Raw genomic sequence first — 22,003 nt, forward strand, 5'->3', positions numbered from 1 at the left:
TGGGTGTGCGGGCTGTGCCGCAGCCTGGCTCCCGCGTGGTGGTGGTGCTGCTGGGTTCAGCGCTGTCCTGCCTGTTTCCCAGGCGTCGTGGAGCCCCGTGTGGCAGAGGGCAGAGTGGTGCCGCTGAATCCGAGTGCTGGCTGTAGATGCCTCGCGTGGCTTGGTGTCTTCTGGCTGTCATTGGGGACAGTGTTTGGAGGAGGATGGGTTTGGAGGGAGGGAGCCGAGTGGCCTGCCATTCTCCGCGTCAGCTTGTGGATGTGTTGGAAGCAAGTCTGCGCTATGAGGCGGACGTTTTCCCAGGCGCAGGGGCTGTGGTTGTGGGTGCGGAGGAATTTCTGGATGTGGTGGAAGTATCTGGTGATGTTGAGGTTGCGGGGCCCTTGGCTTTTGAAATGCCTGCTGCCAGCTGTGAGGCATTGCTGGAGGTGGTGGATTTGATGCTGAAGCTGGTTGAGGAGCTTGGTTCTGTTGTGCCAGTGCGCGGGGGTGTTTTCTTCGCTGAGAGTGGTGAAGAGGTGGTTGAGGGTGCGGAGGATGGCGGCGGTGGCTTGTTGTGGGTCGTGGATTGCCAGGAGGGTGTCGGGGAAGGGGAGAGGCTCGTCGTGTTGGGCGCAGGATGGAGGCGAGCTGGGAGCCATGTCTTTGAGGAGCTGGAGGCTGTGCCAGTTGAAGGTGCTCTGTTGGGTGCGGAGGTTGACGCAGCCGAGGGCAGTGGCGAGAGCGGGCAGGAGGAGCAGGAGCACGGGGGTGCCATGCCACAGGCAGGGGTGTCGTGTTGCAGGCGCAGGCATGGTGGTGTGTTTGGTGGTGCGGTGGTGCGGTGCAGGAGGCTTGTCAGCCTTGGTGGTGTTGGCGAGCGGTGTGCTTGAGGCTGTGCTGTGTGCCTGTCTTTATTTGGTGCGGCATCTTTCCCTTTTCCGTTTTCTAGTTGCGAAGAATTTCCTGCTCTCGTTTTCGGTTTTGGTTGTTGGCTTTGGTGGCTTTTGCGGTGTTTGCGGAAGTGTGCTTGTGGGCCGGCGTGTTTGTGGTGTGTGGGGGAGGTCTGGCTGTTACCTTGTTGTGTTTGCATGGGGGATGTGAAAGTGCCCGTGGTGGAGGCCTTTGGGGCAGCTGTGCTGGTGGGGGTGTGTTGGGGTGTTTCCCTTTCGCCTTGCTGTTGTGGTGTGGTGGCCGCTTAGTGCGTTTGAATTTCCCTGCCTCCCCAGCTCTGTTTTCTTGATGTAATGTCCTCGCATTCGTTGTGTTGCTTTTGCTTTCAGGCTGCCGGTTCTTTTTGTTTTCCCGTTAGCGTGTGAGTGCTCTTCGTGCTCTGGGAGTGTTGCCGTGTGCCGTATTTTGGGGGAGCGTTGGGTGGCGTGTGGTGCAGCCTGGCACGTTGGGCAGGTTGTTGTAGAGGAGGTGGCTCAGGGCTTCGTGCAGTTGAGCTTTGAGTGTGTGCCTGGACGAAGGTGCCATAGTTTGTGTGCTGCCCTTTAGTGTGTTTGCGTCCCGCGATGGTTGGCGTGTGTGTGTGTGCGCGCGTGCGTGGGTGTTTTGTGCTGCTTGGGGAAGAAATTGTGGTGTTTGCGCTCCTGCCTTTGCGTGTGGTGGTGAGCGTGTGTCCATGCGAGCGGAGTCTGGCTCTGCCTTCTCTGCCTGCTTGCCTGCAGTGTGCATCGAGAGGCCGAGAATGGCCCTTGGCGGGGATGGTGGTATGGTTCTGTTGGGAAGAGGCGTGGGGAGGTGTGTGGTGCAGGGCAGAGGTGGAAGGAGGGTTGTTCGGAGGGGGTTGTTGGTGTGTGAGGTGTTTGTGCAGCGTGGTGTTGAGAAGGGTGAAAGCTGGAGGGGAGAGGGCATGGCGCCTGTGGGTACCACATTTGAGCGTGCAAGTGTCATTGTGGGAAGGCGTTGGTCGCCGTTTGGAGTGGTAGTGCAGAGTCGGTGCAGAGCTGCAGAGGTGTGAGCTGTGTGGGATGACGGAGAGGTGGTTGGTCAGGTTGTTGAATTGGAGAGGTGGAGCAGAGGGCAAGCGCCTGGGAAGCCCGGAGAGCGTGGGCTGGGGTGGAGGCGGGGTTGTGCTGTGTGTGCAGGGGAGTGTTGAGCGCGTGGAGGTCTGGAGCGGGACAGGTGGCGAAGCAGGCCGGAGTTTGCGGGGCGAGGCTGAGGGGAGAGATGAGGAGAGGTGGTGGTGGAGTGGGGGTGTGCTGCAGGCGTAGTGCTGAAGAGTGAGGGGCAGATGCTGCCTTGCTTTGGGAGGAGGAGAGAGCCGGGGAGTGAGAGGTGCTGGTCGTCCCGGTTGACTTGCAGCCCCCGAGTAGGTGCTGGAAGGGACAATAGGGGTGGTTGCCAGGTGTCCTGGGGGTTGCTGGGGCGCGTTGAAGAGAATCTGGTCCCGGTGGTGATGGATGAAGTGCTGTGGCGAGCTGGCGTGTTGGAGCCGCTAGTGAGGCGGAAGGAAGAGGCGTTGGCTGGTGCAAAGGGGTGGGGAAGCGCCTCGGTGTGGCGCGGGGCCACGGAGAGCTGTGTGATCTTCCAGGAGTGCCTGCTGGGAGCCCGTGAATGGTCTGTGGCGATGTGGGGCCCATGGAGGAGTCGTGGCAGGCGGGCAGTGTGGGTGAAGATGGCGCTGTTGGCCAAGCAAGAGGGGAGAGCAGAGGTGGTGTTGGGAGGGCGAGGAGAGGCTGCTTGGGAGGGGAATGGAGAGCCTGTGTGGGCGTGTAGGGTTGGAGTCAGGCAAGGCCAAGGTGAGGTGGAGCTGGAAGGAGAAGGGTTTCTGCAGGTCGCTGGGTGATCAGTGTCAGGCTAAGGAGAGCATGGGCGCGTGTCTGCCTGGGTACGGGAAGGTTAGTGAGAAGGGCTTGGGAAGAGGCTGAGGTCCTGGGAGCCTGTTGTGTGCTGGTTGTTGTTGGTAAGGCTTGTGCTTGGGCCTCGCAAGTGTGTGGGGCTGTTTGGAGAGGCTGTGTGGGAGTGAAGGTGTGCGCACGGGTCGGGGAAGGAAGAGGCGGGGGTCCGTTAAGGCCCTTGGGTGTGCAGGAGTGCCTGTGAGCACATGGGATGCGGCCGTGGGTGTTGAAGGAGGTGTTGGACGTCTTTGGGAGGGCGCTGCGTCTCCCTGTTGCGAGGTGCTTTTGGCCATTGGAGGAGGTCGGTGCCGAGTGGCAAAAGGCAGGCGTTGGTGCCGTGCTGGCGAAGGGCGAGGGGGAGGATGGAGGGAAGCGGAGGCCGTCGAGGCTGCAGGCAGTTGCTGGGCTGTTTCTGGCGGCGGTTTGTCTGGGCGGGTATTTCTGAAGAGCTGAGTGCTGTGGAGGGAGGCAGGCTGCGTTTTGCAAGGGCAGGTGCTGCGTGCCTGGGATGCTGGGTTGGTAGAAGGAGGTGAGCGGTGGTGTTGAGCAGGGTGGAGCAGTGGGTGTTGTATGCGGTGATTTTGGGAAGGCCTTTGACGGAGTCTTGCCTGTTTTGCCTGCTGCCCCATTGGTGAGGTGTGTGCTGCAGCGGTGGAGGAGGAGGTGGGTGTGCGGCGAAGGGGAATGGTGCTGTGGGAAGAGCTGCGGTCAGTGGTGCAGGGCATGGTGTTGGCAGGCAGTAAGTGGTGGGGTGCCTGGCGTCTGGGTGGGTGTTGGGGCCAGAGCTGTTTGCTGCGTGTGCTGCCACCGCGGGTGATGGGACGGCTGGCTCTGCGGACGGTTGCGGCGGCCAGCGCCGCAGCAGAGCGGAGCGATGAATGTGCTGGAGGGCAGGGCTGCTGCTGAGCGGGGGGACCTGGAGAGGCGGGAGAAGTAGATGGTGTGGTGGGAAGCTGCTGAAGTTGAAGAAGGGCCAGTGCAAGGTCTTGCGCGTGGGATGGCCTAAGCCACTGTCCCCGTACAGGAGGCATCCCAGCCTCCTGTGGACATGGAGGCGAGCACCCCGATGTCCTGCGAGCTGTTTGGAGGAGGGAGTTGGAGCAGGGGACGCCTGGCGGTGGCTTCCCCCTGGAATGATCACGCTATGATTGTGTGAGGTCCGTGGCGCCCGAGTTTTTACAAAAGGTCTTTATTTGCCTCGATTAAATAGCAGAATAAATAGAGCAAAACAATTATGAGAATAAATAGAATAATTTAAATAAATAGGTGTGTGTTTTGGCGGTGAGGGTCTGGGTAAGTTGCTGGCGTCAGTTGCTTCCCTTGGTGAGGGGTGTGGGGAGTGCAGAGGGCGAGATGTGTTGGCAGCTCTCCTTGTCGCTGGTTGTCTGTGTTTGCCATCGGTGGGTGGCTCTGTGGGAGCAGGCGTGGGTGTGGGGTGCGTGGGGCGACGTTGGTGCGCGGGGTGCTGAAGCGTGGGCGTGCTTGTTCACGGTGCCGCTGGGCTCTGCGCGGTGGTGGTGTTGGTGGTGTTGGTGGTGTTGGGATGGTGTGGGTGTTGTGGGGGGCAGGCGAGGAGGGTGCTGTGGGAGTGATGGGTGCGGGGTGCGTGGGTCCGTGGTTGTGGCTAATCTGCCATGGTGCGGGTGAGGTTGTGGATGCGCTGGAAGCAGGTGTGAGCTTGGAGGCGGACGTTGTCCCAGGCGCAGGGGCTGTGGTGGTGGGTGCGGAGGAAGTCCTGGATGCGCCGGAAGTATCTGGTGATGCTGAGCCATGGGTTGCGGGGCCCTTGGCTTTTGAAATGGGTGTCGTCGCCAGGGAGGCATTGCTGGAGGTGTTGGATTTGGTCGTGGAGCTGGTTGAGGAGCTGTTGGTGTGCGTGGGTGTCCCAGTGCGCGGGGATGGTTTCATTGCTGAGAGTGGTGAAGAGGTGCTGGAGGATGCGGAGGACGGCGGTGGCGGCTTGTTGTGGGGCGTGGATTGCCAGGAGGGTGTTGGGGAAGGAGAAAGGCTCGTTGTGTTGGGCGCAGGGCTGCGGCGGGCTGGGAGCCATGTCGTTGAGGAGCTGGAGGCTGTGCCAGTTGAAGGTGCTCTGTTGGGTGCGGAGGTTGGCGCAGCCGAGGGCAGTGGCGAGAGCGGGCAGGAGGAGCAGGAGCACGGGGGTGCCATGCCACAGGCAGGGGTGTCGTGTTGCAGGCGCAGGCATGGTGGCGTGTTTGGTGGTGCGGTGCAGGAGGCTTGTCAGCCTTGGTGGTGTTGGCGAGCGGTGTGCTTGAGGCTGTGCTGTGTGCGCGTCTTTATTTGGTGCGGCATCTTTCCCTTTTCCGTTTTCTAGTTGCGAAGAATTTCCTGCTCTCGTTTTCGGTTTTGGTTGTTGGCTTTGGTGGCTTTTGCGGTGTTTGCGGAAGTGCGCTTGTGGGTCCGCGGTGCCTTGGAGGGCGGTGGTGGTGCTTGTGTGGTGCTGTGGTTGGTGTTTTGGGGGCCGGCGTGTTTGTGGTGTGTGGGGGAGGTCTGGCTGTTGCCTTGTTGTGTTTGCATGGGGGATGTGAAAGTGCCCATGGTGGAGGCCTTTGGGGCAGCTGTGCTGGTGGGGGTGTGTTGGGGTGTTTCCCTTTCGCCTTGCCGGTGTGGTGTGGTGGCCGCTTAGTGCGTTTGAATTTCCCTGCCTCCCCAGCTCTGTTTTCTTGATGTAATGTCCTCGCATTCGTTGTGTTGCTTTTGCTTTCAGGCTGCCGGTTCTTTTTGTTTTCCTGTTAGCGTGTGAGTGCTCTTCGTGCTCTGGGAGTGTTGCCGTGTGCCGTATTTTGGGGGAGCGTTGGGAGGCGTGTGGTGCAGCCTGGTGCGGCGGGCAGGTTGTTGTAGAGGAGGTGGCTCAGGGCCTCGTGCAGTTGCACTTTACGTATCTGCAGAGATGGAGATTCGCACAGCCTTCCCAACTCATGTTGCGGCGCTCTTTCCCCTTTCTTGTGAAGGTGATAGTAGTTTTTTTTCTTCCTCTTGTTTTTGCCTTTCCCGTGTTCGGACTTGTGCCCTCAACTCTCATGCTGTCTGTTTTTGTGTCGGAGAAGAGTCTGGCTCAGTCGTTGGTGCGTGCTTGCGTGAGGTGTCTGAAGGGAGCAGTAAGGTCTGCCATGGCCAGGCTTAGGGGAGACTTGTGGTTAGCAGGGACGTCAGGAGGTGTTCAGCGTGCCCTGGGGCTCGCTTGTGCTTCCGAGGGCTCTTGCTGTGTCCCCGAATGTATGTGGTGCCGTGTGTTTCCCTTCCTTGCTCTGCGGCTGCATGCGGTGTGCCGTTTTGCGTTTGTCCTTCTGCATGTCGTTGTAGGGATGGCGAGGTGGTGGAAGTGCATGGCCGTTGTGGCCCTGCCAGCGAGCAAGGAGCGCGGTGTCCTTCGGCCACGCAGTGTTTGACGTGCGGGGGGAGTGCAGAGCAGGCTTAGCTTTGGGGTTGTGCTGGCCTGGCTTAGTTGTGGGGTGGGGGAGGGAAGCAGCTAGGGCAGAGGGAGGCTTTTGGGTTAGTGGTGGCCCTGGTGTTTGGAGGGCGATGGAAGAGCTGGTGCCTGGGCAGCCCTCTTGGCGTGGTCTGCTGCTGTTGCGCTGCTCTGTGCTTGCTGGGTAGGAGAGGCCCTCGTTGTAGGCGCGGGTGGTGGTGTTTGGGGGATGTTGCCTTTTGCTTGCTGAGGACGTGCTGGGATGAAGAAAGGCAGCACTAGCGTGCTCTGTGCTGCGAGGCAGGTGCCCAGTTGGCCCCGTGGTTGCTGGTGTGTGAGCTGTGGCGTGAGTGGGAGAGGCCTGGAGGGGCCCTGGTGCTTGTAGCTGTGGAGGCGCTGCTGGGTGCCCTGCTGCTGTTTTGTGTGGCCTTTGGGGCTCTTCCTGGGGGACCTGGTAGCCTCAGGGTGCCGCTGCTTGTGTAAACGCCACTGCAGGCTTTGATGGGTGCCCTGGTGGCTTCTTGGGGGCGAGCCTTGTGGGTGGTGTGGCGTGGCGGAAAGCTTTGTGTGTCGGCGAGAGGTTTGGTTGTGATGGAGGGGTGGTTTGTGGGTGTGGGGTGTAAGTGTGTGTGGGTGTGGTGCCTTGTGTCTGGGAGAGGGTTGGGAAGGGAGCGGGAGTGTGTTGGGAGGTGAGGAGAGCTTGGGGCAGGCGGTGTTGAGTTGTGGAGGCTGCGGGATGGTTGTTGTGCAAGGGCAGGAGCAGTGAAGGAGCGGAAGGAGCAGAGCCTTGCGCTGTGGCCCGTGTTGGGTGGGGTGGGCGGGGTGGGCTTGAGGCGTGAGAGCCGCGTGGCTCGGCAGGCCCCGGGTTGGTTTGTGTTGGGAACCGCGTTGCGGGACGGGCGTCACGTTGAGCATGTGGGTGCAGGCCCCCGTGAGCGTGTGGCTTCAGTGGGAGAGCCCTGGGGGCTTGGAGGGCTGCGGTGGCATGTAGGGGTGAGGGTGAAGCTGTTCGCAGCCCTCTCGCAGGCTTGTAGTAGTGGGCTGGGCACTGTTTTGCGGGGCCTGCGGTCTCGGGTTGTCGCCTTTGATGTGAAGAGCCGTGGCCCTTGGAGTGTTCCCCCGCCTGCCCCTGGAAGGGTGGTCTTTGCTTGGCCTGCCTGCTTGGTGGCCAGGTCTTGCTGTGGGGTTGTGCTCAAGGGGCTTTGGGGGCCTGTGCTCAAGGGGCTTTGGGGGCCTCTGCTCATGGCAGCACAGAGCAGGCGGAGCGGGCTGTTGGTGAGGGAGAGAGGCTTGCAGAGAGTGGGCTGCAGGAGGGAGGGTCCTTCCTGCCTGCATTTGTGGGTCTTGCCTTTTCCCACGTAGTTTATTCCTGATGACCGCCTTTTATTTTTACCAAAGGTCTTTATTTCCATAGAAAGAATAAATACAAAATAAATAAATAAATAAATAAATAAAATGTGTTAATAGATAGTGAGGGGCGGGTGAGAGTCTTTAGCAGTTGGGCTTGGGACCTTTGTGTCCATCAGAGGAGGTCGCAGTGCAGAAGGGATGTCGAACGCGCTGGGTAATAACTGCTGGCCCTTCTGCGCTAGCTTCGCTGCTGTGCCTTGATGTGAGGCGCGTCTGTGCCTTGCTCTAGCTTCCTTTGCATGGAAGTTGAGGGCGTGGGGAGCGCAGGGTGGTGTGGGTGTGCGGGCTGTGCCGCAGCCTGGCTCCCGCGTGGTGGTGGTGCTGCTGGGTTCAGCGCTGTCCTGCCTGTTTCCCAGGCGTCGTGGAGCCCCGTGTGGCAGAGGGCAGAGTGGTGCCGCTGAATCCGAGTGCTGGCTGTAGATGCCTCGCGTGGCTTGGTGTCTTCTGGCTGTCATTGGGGACAGTGTTTGGAGGAGGATGGGTTTGGAGGGAGGGAGCCGAGTGGCCTGCCATTCTCCGCGTCAGCTTGTGGATGTGTTGGAAGCAAGTCTGCGCTATGAGGCGGACGTTTTCCCAGGCGCAGGGGCTGTGGTTGTGGGTGCGGAGGAATTTCTGGATGTGGTGGAAGTATCTGGTGATGTTGAGGTTGCGGGGCCCTTGGCTTTTGAAATGCCTGCTGCCAGCTGTGAGGCATTGCTGGAGGTGGTGGATTTGATGCTGAAGCTGGTTGAGAAGCTTGGTTCTGTTGTGCCAGTGCGCGGGGGTGTTTTCTTCGCTGAGAGTGGTGAAGAGGTGGTTGAGGGTGCGGAGGATGGCGGCGGTGGCTTGTTGTGGGTTGTGGATTGCCAGGAGGGTGTCGGGGAAGGGGAGAGGCTCGTCGTGTTGGGCGCAGGATGGAGGCGAGCTGGGAGCCATGTCTTTGAGGAGCTGGAGGCTGTGCCAGTTGAAGGTGCTCTGTTGGGTGCGGAGGTTGGCGCAGCCGAGGGCAGTGGCGAGAGCGGGCAGGAGGAGCAGGAGCACGGGGGTGCCATGCCACAGGCAGGGGTGTCGTGTTGCAGGCGCAGGCATGGTGGTGTGTTCGGTTGCGCGGTGGTGCGGTGCAGGAGGCTTGTCAGCCTTGGTGGTGTTGGCGAGCGGTGTGCTTGAGGCTGTGCTGTGTGCCTGTCTTTATTTGGTGCGGCATCTTTCCCTTTTCCGTTTTCTAGTTGCGAAGAATTTCCTGCTCTCGTTTTCGGTTTTGGTTGTTGGCTTTGGTGGCTTTTGCGGTGTTTGCGGAAGTGTGCTTGTGGGCCGGCGTGTTTGTGGTGTGTGGGGGAGGTCTGGCTGTTACCTTGTTGTGTTTGCATGGGGGATGTGAAAGTGCCCGTGGTGGAGGCCTTTGGGGCAGCTGTGCTGGTGGGGGTGTGTTGGGGTGTTTCCCTTTCGCCTTGCTGTTGTGGTGTGGTGGCCGCTTAGTGCGTTTGAATTTCCCTGCCTCCCCAGCTCTGTTTTCTTGATGTAATGTCCTCGCATTCGTTGTGTTGCTTTTGCTTTCAGGCTGCCGGTTCTTTTTGTTTTCCCGTTAGCGTGTGAGTGCTCTTCGTGCTCTGGGAGTGTTGCCGTGTGCCGTATTTTGGGGGAGCGTTGGGTGGCGTGTGGTGCAGCCTGGCACGTTGGGCAGGTTGTTGTAGAGGAGGTGGCTCAGGGCTTCGTGCAGTTGAGCTTTGAGTGTGTGCCTGGACGAAGGTGCCATAGTTTGTGTGCTGCCCTTTAGTGTGTTTGCGTCCCGCGATGGTTGGCGTGTGTGTGTGTGCGCGCGTGCGTGGGTGTTTTGTGCTGCTTGGGGAAGAAATTGTGGTGTTTGCGCTCCTGCCTTTGCGTGTGGTGGTGAGCGTGTGTCCATGCGAGCGGAGTCTGGCTCTGCCTTCTCTGCCTGCTTGCCTGCAGTGTGCATCGAGAGGCCGAGAATGGCCCTTGGCGGGGATGGTGGTATGGTTCTGTTGGGAAGAGGCGTGGGGAGGTGTGTGGTGCAGGGCAGAGGTGGAAGGAGGGTTGTTCGGAGGGGGTTGTTGGTGTGTGAGGTGTTTGTGCAGCGTGGTGTTGAGAAGGGTGAAAGCTGGAGGGGAGAGGGCATGGCGCCTGTGGGTACCACATTTGAGCGTGCAAGTGTCATTGTGGGAAGGCGTTGGTCGCCGTTTGGAGTGGTAGTGCAGAGTCGGTGCAGAGCTGCAGAGGTGTGAGCTGTGTGGGATGACGGAGAGGTGGTTGGTCAGGTTGTTGAATTGGAGAGGTGGAGCAGAGGGCAAGCGCCTGGGAAGCCCGGAGAGCGTGGGCTGGGGTGGAGGCGGGGTTGTGCTGTGTGTGCAGGGGAGTGTTGAGCGCGTGGAGGTCTGGAGCGGGACAGGTGGCGAAGCAGGCCGGAGTTTGCGGGGCGAGGCTGAGGGGAGAGATGAGGAGAGGTGGTGGTGGAGTGGGGGTGTGCTGCAGGCGTAGTGCTGAAGAGTGAGGGGCAGATGCTGCCTTGCTTTGGGAGGAGGAGAGAGCCGGGGAGTGAGAGGTGCTGGTCGTCCCGGTTGACTTGCAGCCCCCGAGTAGGTGCTGGAAGGGACAATAGGGGTGGTTGCCAGGTGTCCTGGGGGTTGCTGGGGCGCGTTGAAGAGAATCTGGTCCCGGTGGTGATGGATGAAGTGCTGTGGCGAGCTGGCGTGTTGGAGCCGCTAGTGAGGCGGAAGGAAGAGGCGTTGGCTGGTGCAAAGGGGTGGGGAAGCGCCTCGGTGTGGCGCGGGGCCACGGAGAGCTGTGTGATCTTCCAGGAGTGCCTGCTGGGAGCCCGTGAATGGTCTGTGGCGATGTGGGGCCCATGGAGGAGTCGTGGCAGGCGGGCAGTGTGGGTGAAGATGGCGCTGTTGGCCAAGCAAGAGGGGAGAGCAGAGGTGGTGTTGGGAGGGCGAGGAGAGGCTGCTTGGGAGGGGAATGGAGAGCCTGTGTGGGCGTGTAGGGTTGGAGTCAGGCAAGGCCAAGGTGAGGTGGAGCTGGAAGGAGAAGGGTTTCTGCAGGTCGCTGGGTGATCAGTGTCAGGCTAAGGAGAGCATGGGCGCGTGTCTGCCTGGGTACGGGAAGGTTAGTGAGAAGGGCTTGGGAAGAGGCTGAGGTCCTGGGAGCCTGTTGTGTGCTGGTTGTTGTTGGTAAGGCTTGTGCTTGGGCCTCGCAAGTGTGTGGGGCTGTTTGGAGAGGCTGTGTGGGAGTGAAGGTGTGCGCACGGGTCGGGGAAGGAAGAGGCGGGGGTCCGTTAAGGCCCTTGGGTGTGCAGGAGTGCCTGTGAGCACATGGGATGCGGCCGTGGGTGTTGAAGGAGGTGTTGGACGTCTTTGGGAGGGCGCTGCGTCTCCCTGTTGCGAGGTGCTTTTGGCCATTGGAGGAGGTCGGTGCCGAGTGGCAAAAGGCAGGCGTTGGTGCCGTGCTGGCGAAGGGCGAGGGGGAGGATGGAGGGAAGCGGAGGCCGTCGAGGCTGCAGGCAGTTGCTGGGCTGTTTCTGGCGGCGGTTTGTCTGGGCGGGTATTTCTGAAGAGCTGAGTGCTGTGGAGGGAGGCAGGCTGCGTTTTGCAAGGGCAGGTGCTGCGTGCCTGGGATGCTGGGTTGGTAGAAGGAGGTGAGCGGTGGTGTTGAGCAGGGTGGAGCAGTGGGTGTTGTATGCGGTGATTTTGGGAAGGCCTTTGACGGAGTCTTGCCTGTTTTGCCTGCTGCCCCATTGGTGAGGTGTGTGCTGCAGCGGTGGAGGAGGAGGTGGGTGTGCGGCGAAGGGGAATGGTGCTGTGGGAAGAGCTGCGGTCAGTGGTGCAGGGCATGGTGTTGGCAGGCAGTAAGTGGTGGGGTGCCTGGCGTCTGGGTGGGTGTTGGGGCCAGAGCTGTTTGCTGCGTGTGCTGCCACCGCGGGTGATGGGACGGCTGGCTCTGCGGACGGTTGCGGCGGCCAGCGCCGCAGCAGAGCGGAGCGATGAATGTGCTGGAGGGCAGGGCTGCTGCTGAGCGGGGGGACCTGGAGAGGCGGGAGAAGTAGATGGTGTGGTGGGAAGCTGCTGAAGTTGAAGAAGGGCCAGTGCAAGGTCTTGCGCGTGGGATGGCCTAAGCCACTGTCCCCGTACAGGAGGCATCCCAGCCTCCTGTGGACATGGAGGCGAGCACCCCGATGTCCTGCGAGCTGTTTGGAGGAGGGAGTTGGAGCAGGGGACGCCTGGCGGTGGCTTCCCCCTGGAATGATCACGCTATGATTGTGTGAGGTCCGTGGCGCCCGAGTTTTTACAAAAGGTCTTTATTTGCCTCGATTAAATAGCAGAATAAATAGAGCAAAACAATTATGAGAATAAATAGAATAATTTAAATAAATAGGTGTGTGTTTTGGCGGTGAGGGTCTGGGTAAGTTGCTGGCGTCAGTTGCTTCCCTTGGTGAGGGGTGTGGGGAGTGCAGAGGGCGAGATGTGTTGGCAGCTCTCCTTGTCGCTGGTTGTCTGTGTTTGCCATCGGTGGGTGGCTCTGTGGGAGCAGGCGTGGGTGTGGGGTGCGTGGGGCGACGTTGGTGCGCGGGGTGCTGAAGCGTGGGCGTGCTTGTTCACGGTGCCGCTGGGCTCTGCGCGGTGGTGGTGTTGGTGGTGTTGGTGGTGTTGGGATGGTGTGGGTGTTGTGGGGGGCAGGCGAGGAGGGTGCTGTGGGAGTGATGGGTGCGGGGTGCGTGGGTCCGTGGTTGTGGCTAATCTGCCATGGTGCGGGTGAGGTTGTGGATGCGCTGGAAGCAGGTGTGAGCTTGGAGGCGGACGTTGTCCCAGGCGCAGGGGCTGTGGTGGTGGGTGCGGAGGAAGTCCTGGATGCGCCGGAAGTATCTGGTGATGCTGAGCCATGGGTTGCGGGGCCCTTGGCTTTTGAAATGGGTGTCGTCGCCAGGGAGGCATTGCTGGAGGTGTTGGATTTGGTCGTGGAGCTGGTTGAGGAGCTGTTGGTGTGCGTGGGTGTCCCAGTGCGCGGGGATGGTTTCATTGCTGAGAGTGGTGAAGAGGTGCTGGAGGATGCGGAGGACGGCGGTGGCGGCTTGTTGTGGGGCGTGGATTGCCAGGAGGGTGTTGGGGAAGGAGAAAGGCTCGTTGTGTTGGGCGCAGGGCTGCGGCGGGCTGGGAGCCATGTCGTTGAGGAGCTGGAGGCTGTGCCAGTTGAAGGTGCTCTGTTGGGTGCGGAGGTTGGCGCAGCCGAGGGCAGTGGCGAGAGCGGGCAGGAGGAGCAGGAGCACGGGGGTGCCATGCCACAGGCAGGGGTGTCGTGTTGCAGGCGCAGGCATGGTGGCGTGTTTGGTGGTGCGGTGCAGGAGGCTTGTCAGCCTTGGTGGTGTTGGCGAGCGGTGTGCTTGAGGCTGTGCTGTGTGCGCGTCTTTATTTGGTGCGGCATCTTTCCCTTTTCCGTTTTCTAGTTGCGAAGAATTTCCTGCTCTCGTTTTCGGTTTTGGTTGTTGGCTTTGGTGGCTTTTGCGGTGTTTGCGGAAGTGCGCTTGTGGGTCCGCGGTGCCTTGGAGGGCGGTGGTGGTGCTTGTGTGGTGCTGTGGTTGGTGTTTTGGGGGCCGGCGTGTTTGTGGTGTGTGGGGGAGGTCTGGCTGTTGCCTTGTTGTGTTTGCATGGGGGATGTGAAAGTGCCCATGGTGGAGGCCTTTGGGGCAGCTGTGCTGGTGGGGGTGTGTTGGGGTGTTTCCCTTTCGCCTTGCCGGTGTGGTGTGGTGGCCGCTTAGTGCGTTTGAATTTCCCTGCCTCCCCAGCTCTGTTTTCTTGATGTAATGTCCTCGCATTCGTTGTGTTGCTTTTGCTTTCAGGCTGCCGGTTCTTTTTGTTTTCCTGTTAGCGTGTGAGTGCTCTTCGTGCTCTGGGAGTGTTGCCGTGTGCCGTATTTTGGGGGAGCGTTGGGAGGCGTGTGGTGCAGCCTGGTGCGGCGGGCAGGTTGTTGTAGAGGAGGTGGCTCAGGGCCTCGTGCAGTTGCACTTTACGTATCTGCAGAGATGGAGATTCGCACAGCCTTCCCAACTCATGTTGCGGCGCTCTTTCCCCTTTCTTGTGAAGGTGATAGTAGTTTTTTTTCTTCCTCTTGTTTTTGCCTTTCCCGTGTTCGGACTTGTGCCCTCAACTCTCATGCTGTCTGTTTTTGTGTCGGAGAAGAGTCTGGCTCAGTCGTTGGTGCGTGCTTGCGTGAGGTGTCTGAAGGGAGCAGTAAGGTCTGCCATGGCCAGGCTTAGGGGAGACTTGTGGTTAGCAGGGACGTCAGGAGGTGTTCAGCGTGCCCTGGGGCTCGCTTGTGCTTCCGAGGGCTCTTGCTGTGTCCCCGAATGTATGTGGTGCCGTGTGTTTCCCTTCCTTGCTCTGCGGCTGCATGCGGTGTGCCGTTTTGCGTTTGTCCTTCTGCATGTCGTTGTAGGGATGGCGAGGTGGTGGAAGTGCATGGCCGTTGTGGCCCTGCCAGCGAGCAAGGAGCGCGGTGTCCTTCGGCCACGCAGTGTTTGACGTGCGGGGGGAGTGCAGAGCAGGCTTAGCTTTGGGGTTGTGCTGGCCTGGCTTAGTTGTGGGGTGGGGGAGGGAAGCAGCTAGGGCAGAGGGAGGCTTTTGGGTTAGTGGTGGCCCTGGTGTTTGGAGGGCGATGGAAGAGCTGGTGCCTGGGCAGCCCTCTTGGCGTGGTCTGCTGCTGTTGCGCTGCTCTGTGCTTGCTGGGTAGGAGAGGCCCTCGTTGTAGGCGCGGGTGGTGGTGTTTGGGGGATGTTGCCTTTTGCTTGCTGAGGACGTGCTGGGATGAAGAAAGGCAGCACTAGCGTGCTCTGTGCTGCGAGGCAGGTGCCCAGTTGGCCCCGTGGTTGCTGGTGTGTGAGCTGTGGCGTGAGTGGGAGAGGCCTGGAGGGGCCCTGGTGCTTGTAGCTGTGGAGGCGCTGCTGGGTGCCCTGCTGCTGTTTTGTGTGGCCTTTGGGGCTCTTCCTGGGGGACCTGGTAGCCTCAGGGTGCCGCTGCTTGTGTAAACGCCACTGCAGGCTTTGATGGGTGCCCTGGTGGCTTCTTGGGGGCGAGCCTTGTGGGTGGTGTGGCGTGGCGGAAAGCTTTGTGTGTCGGCGAGAGGTTTGGTTGTGATGGAGGGGTGGTTTGTGGGTGTGGGGTGTAAGTGTGTGTGGGTGTGGTGCCTTGTGTCTGGGAGAGGGTTGGGAAGGGAGCGGGAGTGTGTTGGGAGGTGAGGAGAGCTTGGGGCAGGCGGTGTTGAGTTGTGGAGGCTGCGGGATGGTTGTTGTGCAAGGGCAGGAGCAGTGAAGGAGCGGAAGGAGCAGAGCCTTGCGCTGTGGCCCGTGTTGGGTGGGGTGGGCGGGGTGGGCTTGAGGCGTGAGAGCCGCGTGGCTCGGCAGGCCCCGGGTTGGTTTGTGTTGGGAACCGCGTTGCGGGACGGGCGTCACGTTGAGCATGTGGGTGCAGGCCCCCGTGAGCGTGTGGCTTCAGTGGGAGAGCCCTGGGGGCTTGGAGGGCTGCGGTGGCATGTAGGGGTGAGGGTGAAGCTGTTCGCAGCCCTCTCGCAGGCTTGTAGTAGTGGGCTGGGCACTGTTTTGCGGGGCCTGCGGTCTCGGGTTGTCGCCTTTGATGTGAAGAGCCGTGGCCCTTGGAGTGTTCCCCCTCCTGCCCCTGGAAGGGTGGTCTTTGCTTGGCCTGCCTGCTTGGTGGCCAGGTCTTGCTGTGGGGTTGTGCTCAAGGGGCTTTGGGGGCCTGTGCTCAAGGGGCTTTGGGGGCCTCTGCTCATGGCAGCACAGAGCAGGCGGAGCGGGCTGTTGGTGAGGGAGAGAGGCTTGCAGAGAGTGGGCTGCAGGAGGGAGGGTCCTTCCTGCCTGCATTTGTGGGTCTTGCCTTTTCCCACGTAGTTTATTCCTGATGACCGCCTTTTATTTTTACCAAAGGTCTTTATTTCCATAGAAAGAATAAATACGAAATAAATAAATAAATAAATAAATAAAATGTGTTAATAGATAGTGAGGGGCGGGTGAGAGTCTTTAGCAGTTGGGCTTGGGACCTTTGTGTCCATCAGAGGAGGTCGCAGTGCAGAAGGGATGTCGAACGCGCTGGGTAATAACTGCTGGCCCTTCTGCGCTAGCTTCGCTGCTGTGCCTTGATGTGAGGCGCGTCTGTGCCTTGCTCTAGCTTCCTTTGCATGGAAGTTGAGGGCGTGGGGAGCGCAGGGTGGTGTGGGTGTGCGGGCTGTGCCGCAGCCTGGCTCCCGCGTGGTGGTGGTGCTGCTGGGTTCAGCGCTGTCCTGCCTGTTTCCCAGGCGTCGTGGAGCCCCGTGTGGCAGAGGGCAGAGTGGTGCCGCTGAATCCGAGTGCTGGCTGTAGATGCCTCGCGTGGCTTGGTGTCTTCTGGCTGTCATTGGGGACAGTGTTTGGAGGAGGATGGGTTTGGAGGGAGGGAGCCGAGTGGCCTGCCATTCTCCGCGTCAGCTTGTGGATGTGTTGGAAGCAAGTCTGCGCTATGAGGCGGACGTTTTCCCAGGCGCAGGGGCTGTGGTTGTGGGTGCGGAGGAATTTCTGGATGTGGTGGAAGTATCTGGTGATGTTGAGGTTGCGGGGCCCTTGGCTTTTGAAATGCCTGCTGCCAGCTGTGAGGCATTGCTGGAGGTGGTGGATTTGATGCTGAAGCTGGTTGAGAAGCTTGGTTCTGTTGTGCCAGTGCGCGGGGGTGTTTTCTTCGCTGAGAGTGGTGAAGAGGTGGTTGAGGGTGCGGAGGATGGCGGCGGTGGCTTGTTGTGGGTCGTGGATTGCCAGGAGGGTGTTGGGGAAGGGGAGAGGCTCGTCGTGTTGGGCGCAGGATGGAGGCGAGCTGGGAGCCATGTCGTTGAGGAGCTGGAGGCTGTGCCAGTTGAAGATGCGCTGTTGGGTGCGGAGGTTGGCGCAGCCGAGGGCAGTGGCGAGAGCGGGCAGGAGGAGCAGGAGCACGGGGGTGCCATGCCACAGGCAGGGGTGTCGTGTTACAGGCACAGGCATGGTGGTATGTTCAGTGGTCCCGTGCAGGAGGCTTGTCAGCCTTGGTGGTGTTGGCGAGCGGTGTGCTTGAGGCTGTGCTGTGTGCCCGGCTTTATTTGTGTGGCATGTTTCCCTTCATCATTTGCTAGATGCAGAGAATTTCCCTGTTTCCATTTTCATTTTTGTTTTCTGTTTGTTTTTTTTTTTATTAATATTATGGTTACTGTAGCACTTGATGTGTGTCTGTGAGGTGTCGATGCTACAGGGGCGGGAGGGCCTGGTCTTTTCCCGGTGCTGTGGTTTGGGTGCTGGGAGAAGACCCTCTTGGGAAGCCTGGCTGTTGCGGTCTCGTGTTTCTGTGGGGGATGTCAAATGCCTGTAGGAGAGGCTTTGGGACAGCTGTGTTTGAGATGTCTTTAGGCATTTTCCTTTCTGCTCTATTGTAAGCAGTCTTACCTGTTCCTCTTCCTCTTCCCCCCCCCCCCCCCCCCAGATTTCTTGCCTGCCAAAATCCATTTTTCTTATTTAATGCTCTGATGATGTCTGTATTTGTGAGGTAATGCATGCTTTAGTGTTTTATTTACTTTTTATCGCCCTCTTTTGTGGCTTGCAAACAGTTTCTTTTCTCTATAGCACCTTTAGCTTTTCTTGTATAGCACAGGTTTTCCTTTTCAGAATATCTTGCAAACTGGTGGGGGGTGTTTTCTCCGTTATTTTTCGTCAGTGTGTGAAATTTCTAATAAATGACTAAAGGTTGTGAAGGATTTTTCATGAAATAGCTTTACGATTTATTGTACTTCTGTTTTCATGGTGTGTTTTCTTGTTTTCGAAGCTCGGCTATATTAGGTGTATAGGAGGAATGATCTGGTGGGAACATTTTTGTTTGATTGTCAAAATTGCTTGTTGTCGTCCGACTATCCTTTACATCTCGAAAGTGAAAGTGCTTGTAGTCCAAAGTGAAAGTGATCCTCTCTGCAGCCATGAGAGGCAGCAGAGCTGTTGTCACAGCGCGGATACGGTTTTCCCCTGGCTTCTCAGGTTTTCTTTTTTAATTGGACTCGATTTCTTCATGCTTATTGGTTCTGTGAATTCCGTTTGTGTTAGTTAGATGGTTCCTCTCTGCTGTCATTGATGTGCAGTAGAGTTCTTAGAGACATCTGCAGGGCTCCAGCCTTAGTTGGTGTGTTACCTTCTGAGCTAGTTGATGAAGCTTAAATATGTTACGTTCTTTTTTAAGTCCTTTATAGAATTTTGCTGTCTCAGCTTTTGAGTCTATTTTTGACGTTTCGGGTTTGATTTTAGTCAGGTTCCTCCGCGTGCCTTCTGTGGGGCCGAGAAGTGTCTATATTGTTTCAAGAACAAAGTGTTTATTCTGATGCTTTCTGACGAGCAGGCTTGAAGTTTTGAGATAACTGGCATGCACTCGGATTTTCTCATGATGTGTGTGTGGTCGAGAGTAGGGGTAGGGGGTACTGATGAAGCAAATACTGCTCCCTCTCACCGAGGAGCGGGGGGAATATTTGGATTTCTTAGACCCTGTTCTCACGCGGAGTTGGTTAAAATTTGTTGACCTTTTATACGAAAACCAAACTAGTGTGTCACTTCCCATTCATATCCAGCAGGTGCTGTTCAGATCTCTTCTCCAAATTTGCTTTTGTGATTTTTTTCCTCAGAAGGAGAAGAGAGCGCTACTTTGTTCTGATAAGACTTTTGATAGAGAACTTGGTTGTGTTTTGTGAAAAGTGATCCATCCTGGAGTTGATAAGATGCTGCTGTGAAGGGTGGTTAGAAGGGCCTGCTGCTGAGCCCCTGAGCCCACCCTGGAGCACCCGCGACCCAGGGGTTTCCCTGTTCCAGGCTGATGGATGCAGCTGCTGCTCTCCTGGTTGCAAGTTCAGCCGGGAGCAAGGCCAAGTGTGTCCCCCAGGGACATACATGGACACGGCCAGCTGCACAGGTGGCCAAAGACACGATGCTGGGCACCATGACCTGTGCCTTAGCTTCTACCACTGGCAACGAGACCCTCGCTTTGCACGCTCTGGCCCCCAGCAGCTGGACCCCACACACAGGGCTTTCTGGCCCCAGTCCTGTGGTGACACTGGGGACCTCCTTCACCCCCACTGCTGCCACTGCAGGCATGGGGCTGCCAGCACCTGGGGTTTACTCCAGGTGCTGTCCCCAAACTCTCACTTGGGTCTCTCTGGGTGCTGTCCCCTGGACCTGATGGCACTCGAGCACAGGGTAGGGAGTGAGATTGCATGGAAAGATGGATAAGAATGAGTTTTATTAAAAAACAAAAACGCTTAAAAAGGTGGGACAGACAACGGTGACCAGACCCAGAGCTTGGTCAGACAAGCGTGCTGACTGGCAGCTACCTACATGCACCCAGCCACTTTCATACCCTCTCCCCTGTATTACCTCCTCCTTGTTCTTCTCCCATCTTCTTCTCCCAAATATCTCTTATTAAGTTTTGCATAATCCCACAGGCCCCCATGAACAACCCCAAATCCTCCTGTCTGTCGTCTTATCAGGTACAAAGTCCAGCTCTCCAAAGCTCTGCCTGTACTTCTGCTAACGGCCTGTCGATCAGTGGCCAGAGACTTTTGCTCCTTGTTGCTGTTTGTTACCCCTTGTCCGTCAGGTCTGTGCCACTGCCTGTGGTGTTAAGCACTTCCCTCTTGATTTATGATCCCTTTTGCACTGAAAGGTCTTGATCAGATAACCTTAATGAAGCAGGTGCTCTCATGTGTACAGCCAGGTCATGGAGTTGCCAGGTGAGATAGATGGGTGGGAAAGGACGATGAAAAGTGACCTTGTGTCAGGCTACAGAAAATATCTGGAATACTAAAGCTGTGCCAGGTTATTTCCTGCTTGGTAAGGGAGGATTATGTGTGGGAAGCAAGGCAGTGACATGTAGGAATACCAGTGAGGTGGAAGGTGCTGTTAACTTGGAGAGAAAAGCATTTGAAGTGGCAGGGAATTTGCAGAAGTGTGTGTGGAGAACAGTATTTTTCCAGCATTGGAAAATGTGTGGAAATGGGTATATTGGTTGTTAAAGCATTAACTCCTGATGGATTAGAAATGGTGAGGGGTAAGTGATGAATGTTAGGAGGAAAAAAGCTTAGGAGGGTACCAGCTATGCACCTGGGCTGTTTTTTTGATGCAGGTGAGAGCTTTTCCATATACTCAGAGAGGGAAGCACAAATTTTTTTTCCCTTTTTCCCTTTTTCCCTTCCTGTTTCTGCTTCCGTCTTTCCTTGCTTCCGTCTTTCCTTGCTTCCGTCTTTCCTTGCTTCCGTCTTTCCTTGCTTCCGTCTTTCCTTGCTTCCGTCTTTCCTTGCTTCCGTCTTTCCTTGCTTTTTCTCCTCTTCCTCTCCTCCTCCAAATTGAAGACAAAATGCTGGCTTGTTTTTCCTGGCATGTCATGTCATGGCAGAGCCTAGGCTTTCTAGGGCAAGGAACTGTCTATTTCCATAGAGTGCCTAGAACAGTGATCTAAGGGCTCCCGTAACATAATGAATTTTCGGTCATCTGCTGGTAACTCTTTTCTGTAGTTTCCTTTATTCAAGTTTGTACTGTTTCTCTAGCTCATATTTTTACATTTTGAAAACAGAGCCTGTTACAAGACTAAAACCTTTAGACTAATCTACATTTCATTTATGGTTCTGGCCTGAACTCAAGTCTCACCCAGCAAACCTGATCATCTGCTGCTGTTCTAGGCACAAGTCTCACTGGAAGATGACAGCTCAAAGCTGAGGGTTGGAAAAGAAAGCTTTTAGTTGTTGCCTTTGAGCTGAGGTGGATTCTTGGCCAGACGCATGTCTCCTCTATGCATTCTAGCTGAAGCCACTCTCGCTTTTCAGCTGTGCAGGTGAAGGCATATTCACAGCCATGGAGACCACGAGGTGTTGAGAAGCTGCTCAGTTGACAGTGGCCACCTCTTGGTCTAAGCTTGTGTGCAGAATCGGATTTGTTCTTGCTTGTCAGGCTCTAAACATCCTTTCTCCCACATGGGTCAGCAGATTAAAGCAGAAGCTTGGTCCTGGGTCATAAATTTACTGTTAAATGATGACATATTTGTAGTTGATGTTAGAAGTGTCCCTAAAGTAGTGGGAGTGTGTTGGGGGTTTTTTTTTTCTTTTTTTTTTTTTTTTTGGATTTGGTGATCCAGCTCTACCCTAAGCAATAAGGTCAGCTTCTGCCCAGGCCTCCTGTATTTCTTGCTTTTTAAATTGTTTACGCATATGACTGTTATCATTTTGACTATTAATGGATTATGTTGTCTCTCTCTAAGGATTACTATGGAATTACATTCCCTGCTCCTGCAACCTTAACAGGCAGAGATGGGAGCCTTGCCAACAACCCATACTCAGGTGAGTGCCGTTTTGAGAAGAGGATGATAACTTAGATGTAGGTCATCATGCTGCTACTGAAAGAACAATCATTTTTCCCTTCTATGAGCAGTTTAACCCACCAATCCAAACTAGTCAAACAGAACTGAACATTTGTCTTTCAATACCAACATTTATTTTTCTCTATAGTTTAGTCAGTAATTGTACGTGACTCCTTCGGGGATAAAGTTGGATAATCTTTGAGAACAAGTGCAAAATTATTAAAAATGTTAATGACAGTATCATCTAGTGCCTTTCCCAAGCATGTACAGATTATTCCATAGCTTTTTTTTTTTTTTTTTTTTCGGGGGGGGAGGGGGGTTAGAAATTCAACTAGCTTTCTAGCTTTCTTTCCCTTTTTGCGCCTAGAATAGACCGTTTCAGGCCTTGAGCAGCAGCTCCCCTTACTTTGTTGTTGCTATTTTAGCACTTCTGTATTTCCATCAGGAGCTGAGTCTAACAAGCTCTCCCCACTGCCTCCCTGAGTCTGATGGACTTTATTTCCAAAAGCATGTGTGGTCTAAGAACCCCTTCCTCATCTCAGCCCATGTTCTTCAATCATCAGCCTGCACAGATTACATTAATTCCATCCAGGATTTTCAGGTTGTGGTTTTCTCCTGCTGGTATCTGATTACAACTTAAAGTTGTAGCTATAGGTGTTATTGTTCCTATAATGCAGCTATTAAAATTTGTCATACTTATTGGCAGCTAACAAAAGGAATACTGGGTAGGAATGAGACAGATGTGATACATGTCACCTCCCTAAAAAGAGTGAATATACTACTTTGTAGGCTGCCAAAAAAAGCAAGTGTGTTGGAGTTTTCTGCTTGGTTACTCACCTCTCTTAGGAGGCTGCTTTTGGGTTAATAACCAAATTTCCCTTCCTACTTCTTCAATAAGGTGGCCCACGATGCAAGCCTTGCTTTCCTGGCCTCCAGCTACTGTCTCCAGACCTTTGGTGGTGTGA

At 56.7% G+C, this 22,003-nt stretch overlaps 1 protein-coding gene across 16 annotated transcripts in view; it reads left to right on the forward strand.

The window, feature by feature from the left end:
- Window positions 1-22,003, forward strand: part of LOC112987795 (ubiquitin-associated protein 2) — a 172,339-nt gene that overhangs the window by 144,336 nt on the left and 6,000 nt on the right. For all 16 annotated transcript variants that reach the window (XM_064502632.1, XM_064502631.1, XM_064502627.1 and 13 more), the window contains one exon: window positions 20,940-21,018. In XM_064502632.1, the coding sequence (XP_064358702.1) occupies window positions 20,940-21,018 (79 nt within the window). The remainder of the gene's footprint in view (window positions 1-20,939; window positions 21,019-22,003) is intronic.

This window comes from Dromaius novaehollandiae, chromosome Z (assembly GCF_036370855.1).
Source record: "Dromaius novaehollandiae isolate bDroNov1 chromosome Z, bDroNov1.hap1, whole genome shotgun sequence".
Lineage (NCBI taxonomy): Eukaryota > Metazoa > Chordata > Aves > Casuariiformes > Dromaiidae > Dromaius > Dromaius novaehollandiae.